General features: G+C 35.1%; 1 protein-coding gene across 3 annotated transcripts in view; it reads left to right on the forward strand.

Moving 5' to 3' along the window:
* SKAP2 (src kinase associated phosphoprotein 2) overlaps window positions 1-19,633 on the forward strand; it is a 335,197-nt gene extending 315,564 nt beyond the window's left edge. For all 3 annotated transcript variants that reach the window (XM_025379327.1, XM_025379326.1, XM_025379328.1), the window contains 3 exons: window positions 1,725-1,837; window positions 16,506-16,607; window positions 17,044-19,633. In XM_025379327.1, coding sequence (XP_025235112.1) covers window positions 1,725-1,837; window positions 16,506-16,598 — 206 coding nt within the window. In that variant the 3' untranslated portion in view covers window positions 16,599-16,607; window positions 17,044-19,633. The remainder of the gene's footprint in view (window positions 1-1,724; window positions 1,838-16,505; window positions 16,608-17,043) is intronic.
* The last annotated feature ends 1,542 nt before the right edge of the window (window positions 19,634-21,175 follow it).

The following is a 21,175-nucleotide window of genomic DNA, read 5'->3' on the forward strand; positions in this document are numbered from 1 at the left end:
CAGCTGGAGTGCCCTCTAGTGTCCGTTTTTAGAATTTACTTAATACATGCTTTGGGGAAAAAAATGTAATGAAGAGTGGCCACAAGCATTGTTAGTTCTTGTTTGGATTCCCAAGCTTGTATACATCCCTGCTGGTATGTGATGAGTGCTGAAATGCTAGTGTGGAGAAGTCAATAAGGTATCTGTCTCTCCCACTGCCTCCTCCTTTCTCTTCCTCCTGTCCCCACTCCCATTGTCCCTCATTGTCTTTTTTAATTCTTAGAAAACAAGAGACAAAATTTAATAGAGGGATTTTGCTAGGTTGTATATTTTCTAGTCCATCTTTATTTTCTTATAAGCAAAAAGTAGCATTCTATTTCCTAAATATTCAGACTCCATATTATTCAGATTCTCCTTTTTTTGGCCTTAAAATATTTCATATATTAAAGAGAATTTTAAAGTTTTCTAGTAAACTTAATACTTTGTATAAATCACAATAATGTATAATAATAAGATGAACACCCTAATGACATGCTAATGTGACTAGTTGTGTTGGAATCACCAAAAAGCCTGCTGTTTGAGAGCCATGTAACAGTACTGAGATGACAACTCTGGTCCAGCATGTGTCTCCACAGTTATCCCCTCAGAATTCAAAGATGACATTCCAGGAATGGAAGTTGTTAGCACGTATATATTCTGCCTGGCTAGTGAACACATGGACATCTTATTGATATTACTTGCATTCTTTTTGTGTTAACTCATCAAAACTCAATTATCATGAAATTAAAAACAGGAAACAGTTCTTAGTGTAACAAAAGCGTCTAGTGTGTTTAACTGTGTTCTGTATTTCAGGAGATCCGCACTGCATAAGTGACAAAGCATTTATTACCCATTTATTGTGGTATTACAGAGTGGAAAGTGCTAAATAATCAATCAGTTAATGGTCTGTATGGCAGTTTGAGCACATCACATCCATTGTGCTTATGCTGTTAGAAGGATGAGCTGATACTCCAGTGTATGTTGCATGTTTATTCAGAGCCTAATGTCGTAAACTGGGGCTGACAAAAATCTGTTGAAAAATGCAGCTTCAACACTGGCAATTTCAAAGTTGCTAAAAAATGTCAAAGATAACTTTGGCTTTGGGTACGAATGTCCCTGAGGAAAATTGCTGCAATTACTCTTTATACCGTTTCCACGTAGTTGTCTTTCATTAACCAGCTCTAGGGTTTAGTTTTGCTTTTTTTTTTTTTATTTTGGTTCCTTAGTTTTGGTTTTATATTTGTACATTAGCTCCTTTACTATTATTATTTTCATGAAGTGTCTCAAATTCTGTGAGATGGTTATTTCACAAAGCCTGTCACATCTCATGGATATTGCTCATTGTGAAGTGTGGCAGACACATCTTCAAAACATGTTGCAAGTGGGCTTAGGTTTCTTTTTTAAAATAAGTGGGAAGCAACTTTTAGGTGCTGGTTTGATGACAGCATATAGCAATTACAGATTTTAGATGAAAGGCAGAAAAAGAAAAGCCAAAATTCAAAATCAGATCTTTTTGCAAGTGGTCTTAAGAGGATAGTGAGGTATAGGATTCATGTGGATGTAATAAAATATTCGTTTACTCAGGACAGAATTTTTTTAGACTATTTTGGTGATCTAGGGCATCGTTTAATTTCTATTGGTTTATTTTGAAATGAGGGATTATTACATGAAGGCCCTAATTCATGCTTTCTCTTTCTTCTTCCTAGGGGATAAGAGCACTGATTATGCTAATTTTTACCAGGGATTGTGGGATTGTACTGGAGCTTTTTCTGATGAGTTGTCATTTAAGCGTGGTGATGTGATTTACATTCTTAGCAAGGTAAGAAGATACCCCAAAATGACATTTGTAAAGAGGGAATACAAAGCTCGATTTTTAATGCATTTGGATTTATAGCGCTAGGGAAAAATGCCAGTTGGAATTCTTCTAGGTCCTTGTTAACAATTGGGAGTTCACAATAATTAATTATTTTGTCAAATGAAATGTAATCAAATTTTAAACACAATCAGATAACAGGATTCAACTTAACAGTGTGTTTACCTATCACTTCAGCCCTTGGCTGACATCCACCTACTGCCTTCTCCAGAAACAATATACTTATGTGAAAGTTAACATTGTAATGTATTAGATTATTTATTATGTTTTTCTTTCCTCTTCCTTTTTATTCTTCTGTGTGCTTATTCTGATTTTGTCTGCCATTCACTACTGGAAACACTATGTTTATAGAACAAGTTTTTCATCTTTATGTAAATACATTGGGTGTTCCGGCAATTTAAAAGCAATGCTTTTCTATTCAGACAGGCTTAGGTAATTTTTTAAGTTGTTTAGCATACTATATTTGTAAACAAAATGGCAAAGTATAATTCTATAAACCCATCTTTTTATATATATGTGTGTGTGTGTGTGTGTGTGTGTGTGTGTATGTGTATGTGTGTATATAAATTCTTGTATCTGCTTCTTAAAATACTGGATTATTCAGAATCTTTTTGTCCTTAGATCTAAAAGTGAAGTTTCTTATCGTGATTATACTTCTGGTAATGTGTATGAGCTCCCTTAATTTTCATATTTTAATTTCCCCTATTGTAATATGGGAATTTAAAAATTTCCCTCTGTCTACTTACAAGACTACTTTAGAAACAAAACAATTGAAATATAACTAGAAAAATGTCAAATCATAAGTCTAGAAGGTTGATGTGGCTTCTTTCTTGATTAGAGAAATATTTTGGACTTTTCAGAGAGATAGTATGACTTGTTAAATGCAGAAGACAATTTGGAAAGAAGGTCACATACTGAATTTTAACACTAGATGGCTGGTGCATAAAATCATAACACAGAGAATCATCGAATGTTAGAGTGATGAGTCTCCATGATGATAATCTAATTCTTGGTTTTATAGATGAAGGAACTTGGGTCAAGAAAATGCCAGAGTCATGACTTGAGCTGTGTCTTGACTCCCAGACCAGTGCTTTTCCCTTTGTTTTCTTTCCTGTGCCCTTTCCTTCCTTCCTTCCTTCCTTCCTTCCTTCCTTCCTTCCTTCCTTCCTTCCTTCCTTCCTTCCTTCCTCCCTCCCTCCCTGCCTTCCTCCCTCCCTCCCTTCCTTCCTTCCATCATAAAGCACCTGCAGTGTGCCAGGACCCATTCTGACAACTGTGATAAAATAAATAAAGCCGACTGTGATAATTGCTAGTTAGGGTGCCCAAAGCTAAAACTGGTCACTTTATTTCTCTCAGTCTTCTGCTCATTAGCATGGAGTTTTGTTACTGTTGTTCCAGAAAGATGTTTTAGGTTCTTGGACGCTATAGATAGTTACGTCACAACTCTTGATTAAGTCTGTTATTGAGCATTAAATTGTCCTGAGTTAAGATGACAGCTTTTTGAGTTAATTACTTAATAAAGCAGTCAAACTGATTAGTTTCAGCTCCTGTCAAGAAACTTTCTTGGAATCATTCCTAAATTTTTATAGCCCACAGTCTTTTTAAAACCAATTTAGCTGCAATTGTGTATAAAACTAAAACGTCGATTAGATTTCACTTGCAAGTTCAGATTATAGGAGTGAGTGGCATATAGCCATTATACTCCTTTTGTAAATATGAAATTTATTAAGCCCATGTAGATCTATTTGTAAAACCTTCTTTTTGAATCAGGTTGTCTTTGTTGCTGAAAGCCTAGGTAGAGCACCAGCTTCCAGAACTGGCTGTGAAACAAGCAACCATAGGCATATCTTATTTCTACTGTTGCCTCAGGAAAAAATTTTTGGTTAACATGAAATTAAAAGTATAATCATAGGTATGTATCATACTTTTAGGATTCCGAAGGAGGCAGTTCCTATTTTGTGTAAACTAATTTTATTTGTGAAGCCTGATTGGAGAACAAAGGTTAAAGATGTTCCAGCCCATGGAAAGCACATACTTCCATCTAACATTTTTAAATGCTATTATTTGGGAGAAAGCTGATCAAAAGTACTTCCTCTTGATCAGCTTTTGCAAGGCTTGAAGTTTCACCATCATGATCATATTTATTAAGGGCCTTCTAGAGATGAGTAATCTACCCAGGGTTCATTTTGGTGTTTGAAAAAAGAGCCAAGAAAGAAGACCGTGTTAGCCAGCACATTATTACCTTTGGCTGAATAAGGTTCAGTGTTCATCGTTACCCAGCTGTGGACCTAGTGGAATCAACCTGGTAAATCTTGGTGAGGGTAAAAAGGAGAGGACATTTAGCTTTCCCTTGCTGACATTTGGACATATTCTGAGCTATTGATGGGTATCTTGGCTGAGAATAGACAGGTTGCTTTGGATTGAGTATATATTTGTGAAGACTTACTTCCCCACCTTCCTTCAGACAGGTTCAGCTAGGAATCTCTTGAGACTTTCTAGTAGTCTTTATTGACTTGGCCTTCCAGTTTTATCAAAACTTTGGCAAACTCAGACTGTAAGTTAATACCATAAATTCATTTAATATGTGAATAACTGCAATTTTGAATGCTTGATATTATTACAAATTAAGTACAATTAGTATAGAAATCACTAGCGTTTTTAGATGTCTCGCAATGTGTTTAATTGAGTTTTTCAGAGTTATATTTAGATTTTGTGATGATGGGATGAAATTTTACCTTTCAGTTTATTTTTTTACACCATCTAGTGGCTCAGAATGAGTGGTGCAGGTAATTGCAGCTATTGTACATAATCAAAATGGTGTCAAAAATTCAACTTTAAATCCAGCTATGGGTTATTACTTTCCTATTTCATGTCAATAAATTATTAGCATTAATCATGAAAAACTTTGTTCATCATTCTGAATTAAATATAGAAATTGTATATATAAAGAAGAATACATTTTAAGGATTCTGAAATAGTATTTGTAGAGATATAGAAAATGTGTACTTTGTAAAGAAATTAATGCCATGACTTGTCTATTAATAATAAATAAGAAAATTTAAAAGATTTTAAAGATATGCAGCTTTCTTTTAGTAATGGACTCATTTATAATTTGAAATACCAAATTATCACTGTTTGATTTATCCTCTAGAAGTGTGTCAATTCTGAAAATATTCTTTAAAAAGGCAACACCAAAAAAAAAAAAAAAGGCAACACAAAATAGTTTAAGAAAAGATGCATACTTTCAATATAAATTAACATTTAGACAAAACAGGAAATAAAATCCCATGCATTATAATGAAGAGTGTTTTAATTTTGTTTGTTTGTTTGTTTGTTTGAGATGGAGTCTCACTCTGTCGCCCAGGCTGGAGTGCAATGGCACGATCTCGACTCGCTGTAACCCTCACCTCCCAGGTTTAAGCGATTCTCCTGCCGCAGCCTCCCAAGTAGCTGGGATTACAGGCGTGTGTGACCACACCCAGCTAATTTTTGCATTTTTAGTAGAGATGGGGTTTCACTATTTTGGTCAGGCTAGTCTGGAACTCCTGACCTCAGGTGATCTGCCCGCCTTGGCCTCCCAAAGTGCTGGGATTACAGGCATGAGTTTCTGCGCCCGGCAAATGTTTTAATTTTGTAAATGTAATAGCAGAAAAACATTTAACTAGCTTGGGGATTAGGTTGTTTTCACTTAAAAATCACTATAGAAATATAGTTTTATTTGAAAATTCAATATATTGTCTTCTGTTTTGCAAGAAAGCCTCGATGGAATGTTAGCTGCGCTCAGTCAACCTGGGGGTGATTTGTTTATTTTAGACCTTTTTTGAAAGTTATACAAATCTTAGCCTTTATTTTTTATTTTTCTTCCGGTGCAAATCAAATGTTGCAATAAAGAAAGAAAAGTAGGCAGAAACTATGCCCTTTCCCCTTCCCTTTTTAACATTTTCCAATTAGCAGCTATCATGTGACCCCTGGCTGAGATAGCCCCTCCTTCAAAGTGTCCAGCATTTTCTTAGGTTTCACCTTTGAACCTCACTAATAATAAATCTAAACACCGCCTGCCTTAAAAGGCAAGCCAGTAACTTTTTGCTTTATACTTCTATTCACATAGGGTTGCTGCTATTTTTTTATGTGTTAAAATTAAAAGCTTCAGTAGTTCAATGGAGATTTTTGGAAATCTCTTTTTTCTCTTAAAAAATGGAGCAAATTTATAAAGACTGATGAAAGCAGAATTTGTGATTTTAATGACAGTTGCATTGTTAATGAATTAACAATTGGTTTCAGATTCATTTGATGGGGGAGATCATATTTGAGATAGAAAACCTGTATTTCCTTAAGAAATTGGGTTGTTTAAAATAATGCTAACTATTTTTATTAGTTTTCATTTCATTTTTACTACCACTAAATAAAACAGGAACATAGTATTATAGCTAATAGTATTTTCCTAGAAGCATGTTTGTGAAATTTTATCAATTTAATAGCAGGATCCAGATTATATAGCAATAGGTATATTCCGAGGTCCCAAATGCCTTTTTGGTTATGTTATTCTGTCTTGCTGTTCTGGATTTCTATCCTCTGTTAGTTTATCTTTCAATCTGTACTCATCAATAAATTGCTAACCACATTCTTATACTTACTTTTAAAGCAATGAATTATTTTTAGAGATTTAATAACAGGCAAGCTACACTTCAGAAAAGAGGCACACTATATTATTAAAAGAAAAATGAGAATTAAGAATTCTAGAATATTTTATCTAGTCTAGGGCATATGCGACTAGCTTTGCAGCCTTTGAGAAACTTTTTATTAAGTCAAACACAGGAAATGTAGGTGAAGACTGTGGTCACCAATGTGCAATAAAAGGGTACTTTTTGGTGTATATTGGTTGGAGTTTCAAGCTGTACCTCCCTTTATATCTGTTTGGTTGACTTTTTCCAGTGATTGGTGAATTGTGACTGTCATTGACCATTTGCTTCTCATTGTAAGAATGTAAAGATTAAGTTACTGTGGCTTTTTTTGGCTTCAAACCTATGCTAATAAATGAAAGTCTTGTTGCGCTCTACTGGCAGAGGGAAATAAGTTACTTTTTAGCTGTCTTAGTTTTTCATTTGTAACCATATGACCCAGTATGCCACAAATAGCATGGCCAACTGCTGCAGAGTAACTAGGACATCTGAATATGGGACATGCATTGTTGACAGTAAGCTAGCTCCAAAATGTTATATTTTATAGCCTTTTGATAAGAAGTAGTGTTTGTATTCGTGCTTGCATTTGTTTGGTCTGATGACATTTAGTTTGTATGCTGTCAGTATGGATGTATGGTCTAGGGCACAGTGGAAACATTAACCAGGCCAACCTCCTATTTAGTACCCGTCTCCTCCTAGTAGTGAAAAGCAGTTTATGGACACAACACCATGTCAGAAAATGTTCTAGTTCTACTCATAGGACTCCTCTTGTTATCTATTTGTGAACGACATGCTTAAGTACTTCCGTACTTTCTCTTACATAAATTGGAGGAAACATTCCAGAAAAATGTTGGCAGATGAAAGCAAAAGGTACTTATAGGAGGCAGGCTGGCAGCTTCAGCCCTTGCAATGGCCTGAGAGGTACAGGAAAAGCCAGAAGGCAGTGTCAGAGAGGCAAGGTGAGCAGAGGTGGCAGTGGAGAGGGCTGCTTTGGAAAGGAGCCCACCTGCAAGGCCTATGTGATTTACTTCAGCATGAATAACCAAGAGTTTGGCAGCAGCAAAACAAAACCTGAAAGAAAAGCACTATGTTGATATATTTTTTTTAAAATTCTCAGTTGAACAATTCATGATTTCAGCCTTGAAAATCAGGAACTCCCTCAGTGTGTATAGCATACTTTCACTCGTTTGAGATGTCTTCTTCCTCATCCCTTTAGAACATGGAGCTAGATATTCCAGGGAAATCATTCAGCACAGACACTAGACTACTGATTAAGAAAAGTTTGAGTCGATGTTTAGTAAATTATAGATAAGTGACAGATGTTCATCATTGAGTATTCAGCTATCAAGGAACAACCAGCATACCACGTGTTTTGGCTCACTCCTGTAATCCCAGCACTTTGGGAGGCCGAGGCAGGAGGATCACTTGAAGTCCAGAGCTCAAGACCAACCTGGCCAACATGGTGAAACCCTGTCTCCACTAAAAATAGAAAAATTAGCTGGGCATGATGGTGTGCACCTGTAGTCCCAGCTACTTGGGAAGCTGAGGCAGGAGAATCACTTAAACCCGGGAAGTAGAGGTTGCAGTGAGCTGAGATCGCACCATTGCACTCCAGCCTGGGTGACAGAGCATGACTCCATCTCAAAAAAAAAAAAAAAAGAACAACCAGTTAAAATTGTAATAAATAAAATGTTATATTCCTCAAATACTTGTTCTTTTTGGAAGATAAGATTATTTTTGGAAGAACAGGGTGGAGACTTGCTCATAAAAATCAGACTGCCTTATATTGCATCCCAAAGTACTCTGTTTTTTTGTTATTGCCATAATACTTTGCTATACCAATTAGTGGGCAGGGATGGGAAGAGGGAAGGAAAAAGTGTTTATTGAGTATTTACAATGTCCTGTTCTAGGTACTTAATATGCTTTCACACATATAATTAATATAATAACCCTGTGAAATAGATGATGTTATAATTTTACAGATGAGGAAACTGATGCCCAGTAAGGTTATTATGGAAATTATCTGAGGATACGCAGCTATTAAGTGCCTTCTCCAGGTATCAATACAGTTCTGACCCTAAAGCCTTTTCTCTTTCTACTTTGCTACACTTAAGTGGGACTTGATTAGGACTTTAACTTCTTTTCTATATCAGAGGTTAATTGTAATTATCACATCCCAGTTCTAAACAGCGAACCATGTTATTGACAGTATCTTTTACATAATTAAATCTTGTATAGATGGTCAAAATTATTTCATTTTCTAATCAAATATTTGGTGAACACTCATGCAAAGTACTATTTGAACAGGATCCAGAAAAGCCACAAACTGTTATTCAAGGAGACTACAATTAAGTCGAAGAGAAAACCAATGCATAAAATAGATAATAGCAATAAAACACAATGTAGGGTATCAGTGTTGTAGTCCTGGAGAATCCCAGAAAAAAGGGAAGTCAGTAAGTACTGGAGTAAGTAAGTAAGGAAAGATTCATAGGAAATGGAACTTGAACTGGAACTTTATGTATGAATGGAGTTTATTCATTTAACAAATATGAATGCATATTTTCTGTGTCTATTACGTATAAAACCCAGAAGAACAGCTATGCTACGGAAAGGGTGGATGGCTGTGTTGATGAAAGGGGAGCATAGAGCCAATAGACATCATCATTGATTCAGGATCACTTCTTTTTTTTTTTTTTTTTTTTTTTTTTTTTTGGAGACAGAGTCTTGCTCTGTCACCTAGGCTGGAGTGCAGTGATGCAATCTTGGCTCACTCCAACCTCTGCCTCCTAGGTTCAAGCGATTCTTCTGCCTCAGCCTCCCAAGTAGCTGGGATTACAGGCTCCTGCCACCATGCCCGGCTAATTTTTTGTGTTTTTAGTAGAGATGGGGTTTCACGATGTTGGCCAGGCTGGTCTCGAACTCCTGACTTTAGGCGATCCTCCTGCCTTGGCCTCCCAAAGTGTGGGGATTACAGACATGAGCCAGCACGCCTGGCCAGAATAACTTCTCTTTCCTTACCTTGGAGAATGGTAGACAGCCAGAGAAACCCTGGAGAAACCAAATCAACCTGATGTTTCCAAGCTAGTTTTTCTATAGCAACTTACACCACTTTTCCCTTATCTTCTCCTGTACCTTTTGTGTTAACCACACTCAACTACTTACTCTTCCCTGAACACAGCACATTCTTTTATCTCTGCAGGCCTTCATGCCTTCCATGTATTGCTCCTTTCATTATTCCTTCTGGAGTCTCAGCCCAGCTGTCACTTTCTATGTAAAGCCTCTCAGATCCTGCTATAGGATTAGTTGCTTCTCTTTTTACACATTTTTTCCCTCTCTTACCTAACATTCAATATGATGATTACCTGTTTCTCTGGCTTTCTGTCTAAACTTTGAACTTCTTGAGGTAGACACTGTGTCTTAAGTATTTTTGTATCCCAGTATGTTAACAGTATGGCAGGTGGATGTTTACTATGCGTTTACCAAAATACAGTTAACAACAGGAAATAATCTTGACTTCTTAAAAGAACTTAGAATGATAGGATCATAGAGTGAGGGGGACCTTAGTGCTAACCCTTCACTTTATAGATAAATAAATCGAGGCTCAACATAATAGGGGAAAAAGAAATAAAAGCCCAAAGGAAAAATGGACCACTCCTATAGAAACCTCAAAAGACAATGGTGTTTCTGCGGTTGTACTTCCACCTTGGCCCTGAACTTCTTGGCAGCCAAACCAAAAAAGGGAGAGATGGGAGCTAATAATTTCTTTTAATCGTAAAGGAAGGATCTTGGCTTTTCCCAGCACTGGCTGCTTAAATGTTCTCACATGAATCTGCCCTGAATATCTGACCTCAACAACTTTGTATAAATAAGTGCATAAGTAGCAGGTATTGGCTCCAACAAAAACTTTTCATAGTAAATATAATAAAAGATTTTATAAAGGTAATTCTGTGAAGGTCCAAATATATAATAATTAGGCTTATTGATTTATATTAAGTACATAACTACACTGTTGTAGGGTCTCAATGAAGAATATAAACAAAAATGTCATCCCTGAAGAAACTTTAGGATCGCCCAAGGTCACAAAGCTAGATAGCAACAGAGCTAGGATGAGACTCTGTATCTTCTGAGAAGATAAGAAGGAGGAGCTAAAAAAAACCAGGAGATTTTCCATTCTACCCGTCATACTATTTTTTGCCTTTGCAGAATTCTGTCTTAACTTCTTTCAGTGCTTACAAGTAAATTAAACTGAATTCATTTTTTCCAAGAACTGGAATTAGTTAGTCCCTGTTCCAATGTGGACAAATACCTTCTTTCTGCACATGGGATTTAAGCTTTTTAGACAAGGCACATCCCATGTAGTGCATTTGAAAACATGGTGGCAACAGCCTGCCACAGGTGGGAACAGCATGCTCCTTCAGATCGCCCACTCAGCTACACGTAAATGCTTCAGAACAAATGCTTGTTTAGTCACTACTACAATTCTTTAACTATGTCTAATATACACAAAAGAAAATATATTACTATTGGAAATTACATTTTTAAAGAAAATATTTAGGATAGTCAACTAGTGCATCATCCAAAATGAAGACTTAGTCTATTTCATCATCCGGTACGTATTTGTGGAACATCTTTTACATGGCCTGCAGTGGGAGGCATACAGTTAAGTGCACGTCCTTCCCCTGATCTTAATGAGTTTGTACTTTATTTTAGTTGAAGGAATAAAACTAATGTACGTAAAATCTACTGAGGAATAAATGCTTGGCTTGAAATGAGAGATATAAATATGGATTAGCTAATTCAGAGAAAATTTCATGACAACTGAGTAATGTGAGTCAGGTCTTAGTCATTGGACAGGATTTGGCTGAGGGAGAGGAGATGTCTCTGGGAAGCGAGCACTACATACAGAGGTAGAATGAGTGTAGTGCAGAAGGTTATACTGTGCTGGCTAGAACAGTGACAGGAAAAGGTTGCTAGCAGGGTGGAAACAAGCTAAAGTCTATAGTTAATGCGGTGGAGAGTTAGTGTAAGTTCTTGAGCAGCAGGGTAAACTGATGAAAAGAGTTCCTGGAAAGAACAGAGAGGTAGCAGTGATAATGCAGTAATCCAGGGCAAGGTGATGAAGGCCTGAATTAGTGGTGCCAGTGAGAATAAAGTGGAATGGATGAACCTGAGAACAGTTAATAGAGTCATGTATCGGTGGGTAAAATACTGTACACTGTATACCAAAGTCACTCTCTACTGAGCATGACATGGTCTTCTTTGCCTAACATTATCTGCGAATCATCAGTCTGAATGTCAGTTTTTACTCTATGGTATTGTAACTGTCGACTTTGTTTAGAAAATGGAATTAAATATATCATGACTCAGGGATATAAACTAAAATTTGTTATGAGAATTAAATTCTTACTGTCAGCTTCCTTGTCTTTGTCTCTCTTGCTTTAAAAATGGAGTAGACAATGCAAGGAGGAAAAACAGTACACCACTAGGGAACTTAGTGTCTTCAGTCAGGTTCCTGAATGGTGGTGCTCAAACATCATGGAGGTCCTTAAAGATTGTGTCAGTTTCCTCATTTAACAAGTTAGGAATCTAAGATTCAGGTAGTTAATGTGTAGATAGTAATAGTAAAACACCGAGGTTGTGCAGTTCCTGTTGTGCATTTTAAAGATAACCTTTTGAAACGATGGATGTATGAGAAATGAGAAGATTCTTACGAAGTTTCTAATAAGAGTTAATAAAAAAGAGACTAAAGAGGTAGCCTTGATGAAAGTATTTATACACTTTAAATAGGTATCTAGTCTTCATAGTACTACAGTGTTTATGAATAAAGATATCACAATGAAGAATACTTAGAAAACAACAGTCAAGTCTATTGGTTCTTAAACTTGCTGTATTTTATATTTTGTGAATAAAATTACTTTCATTTTCACAAAAGGCTGGTGTGTTTTGAAGCACAGATACATGTTTGGAAAAAGGACACAAAATTTTTTTAACATTGCAAACACCTGTTGCTTTCAAATACATCGGTAACTAATTTCTGAAAGGGTTAACACATTATTGAATCTTATTAATGTTTTAGGTTGCTGTTAAGTCAGCATTCTTTTACCATATCATTGGCAGAAAGTGGATTAACATACTCGATAAATGACAGTCATGGTGGAAAAAGATTTCAGTAAATATTGGGCCTTATTTAAGTGTAAAATAATATTCCAGCAGAGAAAGAAGATTTAGTTAATGAGTAAATACTACTATTATGTTGGATAAAGTCTCTGTTTCACTTTGTCATAACTAGTCCTTTTTCCTGCCTTCTTACCCAGTCACTCTTACTGCTCAATAAATATTAATTGGGGCCTAAAATTTCAACTACAAAATAAAACAAACAAAATGATTATAGTGGTATGAAAATTGAAAACATGGGAGTTAGATCACAAGCATTCACTACCGCCTTACGATTATTTTCTCAGATTACTGGGCAAGTTTGGCTTTTGTTTGCTTCTTTGATTGCCACACTACATTTTGCCTTGAAGCCATCCATTTTGCAGATACTGAATTTCTTTTGAGTACTATTTTTATACAATAAGCATCACTACACCTCTGGATCTTGATAGCATTACTGCGGGAGGAGAAAGCAGCTTTGTGTTAGTAATTACCTAACATTGTCAGAAGCTGACTGCAGGCCTCTTTCTAGTGATAACAGAATAACCGCATAATGTAGCTTTATAGCACATGATTAATAGAAAATAATTACACGTCCTACAAAGGGATGCAATATTTCTTATAAATTGACTAGAATGGTTTCCTGTAGATTAAAGGACTCTTCATTATTTTATCAGTCCTCCTGAAGTACAGTCACTTGCCTATGTTAGCATTTCAGTTGATGTTAAGAGCTGAATAAGTGAAGGATACCAGATGGCAGACCTCCTTGTACCTGAGACCTTGTGTTCCATAAAGATTACGTGATGCTTCCTAACCTTTCAAAGATTTAGACAACAGCCTGGCATGGTTTGTCTTTTTATTTTTTGTTTGCTAAGAAGATAAAGTTTGAGAGTTTTCCTTTTTGTTTTTTAAATGATGCACCTGTGACTTTATAGAACAATACTATAATTAGTTTGTGGACTGGAAAACAACATTGTATCAGTTGCATTATGTTCCACTGTAAGTAATATATCATTCATAATCACATTTGTTTGGGGGTGGAAAAGAGAAAAGGCAAAGACAGGCAGATTTTCTTTTTCAGAAGGAAACCTTCTATGATATTGAATGTTCAGGCCAAAGTTTAGAATACTGTACTCCAAGAAGCATTTTCATTCCAACTTATAGGCAGCAAATGGTTTAATTGGGATTCATGTTGCTCAGGAGGCTCATACAGAGAATGATAATGATAAAAGTAAAAAGCTCCTGTATTTGCAGTCTTGTCAACATACTCTAATGGCTGCAGTGTAAATCCATAAATTTGCCTCCTGTATTTTTACCTCACTATATTTGATCATAATGCATTAATCCAAACAGGAATATAATTTGCAATTCTTTACAAATATAAGGTAATAAATATTCTGGTTTTTAGTTTTACCTTTTCTGATTTAAATCTGATATTTTAGAGTATTTTTATGAAGTGTATATTTCCTATGTTTTTCAGTTATTTTAAATTAAGTGAAGCATTTAAGATTATTTTAGTCTAAACCTTTTTTTCTCCCTAGAGTGTTACTTTTAAGGGATTTGTTCATAGTTGATTAAGCTCCTCCCTGCTGTTTACCACTATGCTTTGTAGTTAATAAATCTTACTATTCTACCGTAGCACAGAATTCTCTCGACTGTGAAGTCTGCCCTTGTTGATGTGATTTCTTGGGAACTAATTTCTTAAATTTGGGTGTGAGCAGCTTTTTGAAAATGATAACATGCCTTTAATTGATAGCACAGACTATGACCAAAGTAGAATATTATAAAGTAATAACTTTCTGGCTTGTAATTTGAATCGAAGCATTGACCCCCAGATTGAGGGCCATTCTCTGGAAGCAAGTTTAAGCCAATAACATGTCCTCTCATTGAATGTTTTCTGTGTCTGTCATTGGGGAGCAGGGGGCTAGTTCATTTTCTCATTCCAAATAATCAGTTTAAAAATCTTACGTTAGCATTGAGTGAGAGCTTTAACACTCAGACCTACCCTGTCAATTATCCAGTTTGAAATCTTACAGTAGTCTGTGAAACTGTTAAGTACGGTGTGTTTTTTAAGCATTAGGCTCTAATTGTATTTGTTGCCTTAAAATTAGAAAAGGGCAGTTTTATTAGGTACCTATTAAGATATAATGGTTGCTAATCATGACTTTCAGTAAGTTAGTATTTTCTTCTGATAAATATGTCCTGCATAGATTATAGCCATCATTGGGTTCTGGGCGTCAGAGTATCCTCGTTGCTTAGTTGTCCACTAAGTTCACACTATCAGTGAACTTTAAAAGTTTAAAACTTAAAATCTTGAGTTTACTGCCTCACAAGCCAGAGCTGTGCCCTCAGTAGAATAACAATTGCAGGAGTGGTCTTTTCTCCCCTCTCCCCCTCCACTGTGTTCTTCCAATAAACCTAATCCCGTTACTGCCCACTGTTTGAAAAAGTGCCTATGGATTTTATCCTATAATCTCTCTATTGATAGACTACATATCAATACATACACGCTAATGTAATGCTACATTTCTATTAAAGAATTGCATAATTTTCCTTTCTGATGGTCAATAGCATACTAATCAATACAAATGTTAAGTCTGTACTAGTATTAACATTCCCTCCCCACATATAACTCAATATACATATGCACATTTATCTATGACTCAGATGCTGGAAAATCATAACCTGTTAAATTACTTTTGGGATTGATGTTAAAAATTTGTCTTATATGAAAAATTAAATTTGAGCACTACAGTGCTTGAGAAGAGTATTGCTTTTGGAAGATATTATTCTTGAAACTTGTAATTCATTTTACTTTGTTTGTATCTCACTGCACATAAATAAATTTGAGATAAAAATACATTAGTCAATCTGGCAGACATATGAGACCGGTTATGGAATATTCACAATGCCTAAAGCAGTGGTGTATCTGTCAAAGGAGGAAAAAGTGGGAGAAAAGGAGGCATAGGTTTTTTTATCTCAGGTTGCAAAGTAAATGCAGAGGTGACTCATCAACCACTTTGTTTTAGAGCTAGATTAATATTTTGCCTTTATAACTTGCGATACTTTTATTTCCTATTGATCTTCCACTATAAGGGTGACTCTAACACCACCTTTAAATTCCTTCTACCTATCCTTTATCTAAGGTAGTTTATGGCCAATCATAAAGGAATAATAAATGCCTTAGGGAAACTACTTTAAAGGAACCTGTTTGTGAATTATTTTTTAAGCATTTTTTTGGTATTATTAGTGTTTCCTTATTCTCTAATTTATCTGTTAAAGTGTGTATATTAGATTTTCTTGAGAAGGGGCAGACCTCTGTCAACATTCTAAATCATTTTAAGTCATATAAGTTTAAGAAATAAGTAGTTTATTGTAAAAAAAACTTTATCCTTGCTAGATGATAAGCTTCTTGAAGGCAAATATAATAGCTTAAGGATCCTGGCTTTAACCTTCTATAGCCTCTAAAGGTGTCCCCAGGCTTTGTGGAGAGAGGGTGTCCCCGAGAGAAGGCTTCCTGAGGTAGTTTCATTTTCTAGGTTTTCATCATGAGTGATTGTTTCTGTGCCCAGTAATAAACAGGCTTTGTGTTATACCTTAATTTAAATCGTTGCCTAACAGCATTTTAAAGTGTCCAGAAACAAAAAGATGAAAATGTTTACATTTGCAGCTCAAGTTCTTTTAACTTTATAAATAGAAATAACATTTCTAAGAAGTTGCATACAAACGACATTGTACTTACACCAGTCTAAAGGTTAATATTGCATATTGTTTTCAATTAGGAATACAATAGATACGGCTGGTGGGTAGGAGAAATGAAGGGAGCCATTGGCTTGGTGCCTAAAGCCTACATAATGGAGATGTATGATATTTGAGAGTCCTGGGTAAGTACATTTTAATCCAATATTCTGTAATAGCTCATATGTTCTCTTGGTCTCTTCGTTATGAGTCTTTGCCTTTTTAAAAGTCTTTAGAGTTTTCTGATAACACAAAGATTGTGCCCCCAAATCTTTTTTGTTTTATTTGATCTGATTTAATTTTTAAAATAAGAATTTTTTAAATAAAAACTTCTTGGAATTTACTTTGGAAATGAATAGATTATTTAGAGAAAGTTCCTTTGATAGTAACCAGCTGTTTTCCCAAACTTCCTCCTTTTCAGTAAAATACCACTTTTTATGGCCTTTCTGAAGAGTTGAATTGACAAAATGTTGAGTAAAAATACATTTTTCCTTGGCTAAAAGTGTAATTTTTTTTTAAGCAGGAAAAATCAAGTTTCAACTGAATCAAAAATTAAAATGCAGCTTTCCCTTTCTTCTGCAGAAAAGGAAAATTCTTCTGCTTGTCTGCAAATGCTTTGGATTTAGAAGTATCATGAAATCATGGGTGACAGCTCCTAACCTCTCCTTGTTTTGTTAAACATTACTTGTCTTTAACTGTTATTTTATGCAGTCGCTCATTAAAATATTCCTCTGATGTGAAATTAAATGAAGGGTATTAATGTAAATTAGATGCAACCAGTAAAGTTATACCTGTTGCTATTTTGCAAAGAAATAATTATAGTTTTTATTTACCCATTTGATTTGTGTGAAGAATTCATCACTATTTTATACATACCGTGTCGTCTACTATAGTATAGTAGGCTACTATTGCTGCTTCTGGTGTGAGTTGTAATGTTTCTTAATCATTGGAAATCAATTATTTTTAGAGTGTAGTATATAATTTCATAGCATTTTAAATTTAATGTATCATGCAAGTTTTTTTGGTTGATGCTAAATAATGTGGTTGCTAAACAAAGAATGCTAAAGAATGTTCAAGCTTTGTAGGTAACTTTATTGTTATTATTTATTTTCACACATTTACTTCCTATTAAATACAGCCACAAGAAAGAAAAAATGATGGAGTTGCAAATGGCAGTGTGCTGTCACCTGCAACACAAGTACATACCAGAAGTATGACTCATGCAAAGCATTTTATCATACAAATATCCTGGTGCGATGATGGGCCTGGCAACATTTTGTACTGTGCTTTTGTTTAAATTTAATGAAACAAAAAATTCATAAGAAATTCCATCCTACCACTAACAAAATGGTATAAAGAATCTCCCAGCCTGGCCAACATGGTGAAACCCCGTCTCTACCAAAAAGTAGCCAGGTGTGGTAGTATGCGCCTGTAGTTCCAGCTACTTGGGAGGCCGAGGCACGAGAATTGCTTGAACAAAGGAGGCAGAGGTTGCAGTGAGCCAAGATCGCGCCATTGTACTCCAGCCTGGGCGACAGAGTGAGACTCCATCTCAAAAAAAAAAAAAAAACAACAACCAGAATCTCAATGTATTCTCAAAGTAAAAAGGCATAACCAAGCACTCTCTTATCTTGCCTTATTGCTGTCCTATGTACGTCCCATTGCAGAACAGCAGATTTGAGATTTTTCTATATACTTCAGAGCACTGAAAAGAAAAGAAGAGTTTGGAGAGGAGAGTGTAGAAATCCCAATGGTAGCATGTACCAACAGGTGAGCAGAAAGGTAGTTTTAGCCTGACATTTGAGTTATACTCTGTGCTGCCTGAGCAAGATTTATGGAATTATATAATTACCTTTTCATGTATATTTGAAATCAGAGGTGTTTAAAATGTCTGTGAGATACCAATATAGCCTTAACATATGTCAAAATGCATTGCTGATTAATTATTTGGAATACACATAAACTGCTAATATTGAATCATTACTTATCAAGTATTATCTTTTTGAAACTTTTCAATATCTTTGCTTTATAAAGATTCTAACCATGCATCTGAGCTGGTAATATTTTAAAATCTCCATTATTTGTGTAAAACTGTTTATAAGCAGTGTTTGAGAGGGTCTGTTTTACCATTATCCCCTCAATATCATGATCATCCAATCTCAAATGTAAAAAAAAAAAAAAAAAAAGGAATTTGATTTTAGGGATTGTGAGTAAACTAGTTTATATATATAGACATTGTGAAGTTGAAGTTTTCAGAAATTACATTTGTGCAGTTGTTACCTTTTCCTCACATAGTGTCATGGAAATAGACTGAAATCATCTTGGCAAAAGTTGGACAACCAAAGACGAATTTAGTGGACTGGTTTTCAAAACTTGAGCAGCTGAAAAGCAAAAGCCGTTGTTTTCAATGACAATGTAGCCTTTGTGGATTTGGGTTTGTGCTTTGGGCTGAAAAGTTTTTAGTCCTAGGCCAGTAGATGGCAGCAGCTTTTCATTGCAGACAAAACCACTTGAAACCCCTCCCCCATGGCACAAACTCGCCCATGATGGAAAGAGTTTAGATCTCTGCCTCCTTTTACAGTTAATCCAGGAGAGGGAGTCCTTTGCCAACTGATGACCAACAGTTCCAAGCCAGATAGTCTCATGAACAGTGACAATACAGAAATAAGGTGTTATTTCTGTTCAGAACTCCTCCAGCCTTTGTTCTTTTAAAACTTGAATATAGGTGGGAGACATAAGAAAGGAAACAAAAGACTTAAAACTGGAGTGACAAGACAAATAATCATTACTTTCAATTCATGACTGCTTTATATTCATTTGATGAAATCATTTGTATACAAACCAGGGAGAAACTTTTCTTTATACCCTTGACGATATATCACTTACTCTTCAAGATCATAATAATATCATTAATATGAATTTAAACAACATGGCTTGTTAGAAAATACTCTAATTGCTATGGTCTCATTATGTTTGCTTAGCTTTTATTTGTTTTTCTGTGAACAGAGAGCTAATTTTTTTCAAAGGTGATTGTAAGTCATATTTTATATAGCATTTTGCTTGATTATTTGCTCTGTACTGAATTTGTACTCTATTGCCATTAGATCTTACAATAATGTTCCACTCTGCAAATTTTTAAGGTTCAAATAAAGTTTAATTGTTTGCAAACTGTTATGATGCTAATAATTCAACAGCCTGCTGTGTTACTAATGAAATTACTTTGTTATGATTAATTTGGAAAATAGTGTGTTGATTGTAGTAATTAAGCACAACAAGGTGAAGTAAATGATTCTAATGCCATCTGGCCTCCAAACTGAATGAAGAAATGAAATAGGGCTGTCATCTGAATTTATTCAGAGAAGTAAGGATAATACAAATGACTTTCATTGCTTTAGGATTTACACTTAACACAGCTCACTCCATTCTATTTTTGCCACTTTGCTGCATATGACACTTTCTTTTATGGAAAAAGAATGTCATTTAGTCCAGCAAGTGTTTTGAATACTTTGTTTTATTGTAAGCTGATTATTTTTACTGTGTGCTAATTTAATTACAGATAATTATGTAAAGTATTATAGGACCATGGGAAAAAAAATCACTTTTCAACCGTGTGTAGGTGAAATCTATATATGTAGGATTTCATTACTGTTTTATGTTTTGTTTTGTTTCACTTTTGCTGTCAGTACACAACCACTTTGAATATAGCCTTGCACAAAGAGTAGGGCATCCATTCAAATGTTTCTTAAACGTGTACAAAGGCTCACTCTTGGTTCTTATGATTTCTACTTTTTATATAATTTCATGTAATTTCTGCACCCTACTACTTGCTACTCATTCATAAACTGGTACTATCCAGGGTCATACTTTAAAATAGAACTGAGTTATATATTATGGATTCAGATTTGCAGTTCAGCCATTAGAAGAAAATTAACCCTAATGTGCATATTGTTTAAGAGCTTGAACTTCATCAGTGAGACTGAGTGAAGCATTATGAGAATTTTTAAGTAAAGTTCTAAATTTCAGATAAATCAATCATTTGTATTTCATTTGTTGGAGTTACAGACACACACCATATAGAGATCACTTTTACTTATCTTGAGTTTAATAGGTTCATGAATATTGAAAAGCAATCCACATGGTAAAGAAAGAGGTGGTGAAGAGTGAGGATCAAAACATGATCAAGATATGGAAAACACAGCTTCACTCAAAGGTTGAAAGAATACTTTGTGTGTGTGTGTGTGTCTGTGTGTGTGTGTGTGTATACACTGTGTATATATATATATAAAATTAAAACATTTGATGAATGTGACCTCATTTATCAGTAATATACTTAGTATTCAAAAATACAGAGAAACAAATAAGCACTATATTGTTAAAATATTATTATAAAAGTTTAATAGATACTCAGATGCACAACAATTTATCCTCTGGATTGGAAACAAGAGATTTCTAGACATCTCAGCTTTAGCCAGTTTATTATATACCTACTGCCTTAGAGTTGAGTTCTTCCAGAATATGTGTTAGAACCCGTGATAGTATACTATTTTATGAGGAGATAAATACTTTAAAAATTATATGATCACAGTAGCATGGAATGACATTTTGTTAATGCTGTGTTTGAGTGGCTTTTTCTTGTTTCTGCTAGTAGAATCTGTTCTACCATTACTTATACACAAACATTTATTGCTAGCATGGTACACATTATATGGTGTGG

Source organism: Theropithecus gelada, chromosome 3 (assembly GCF_003255815.1).
Source record: "Theropithecus gelada isolate Dixy chromosome 3, Tgel_1.0, whole genome shotgun sequence".
Taxonomy (NCBI): Eukaryota; Metazoa; Chordata; class Mammalia; order Primates; family Cercopithecidae; genus Theropithecus; species Theropithecus gelada.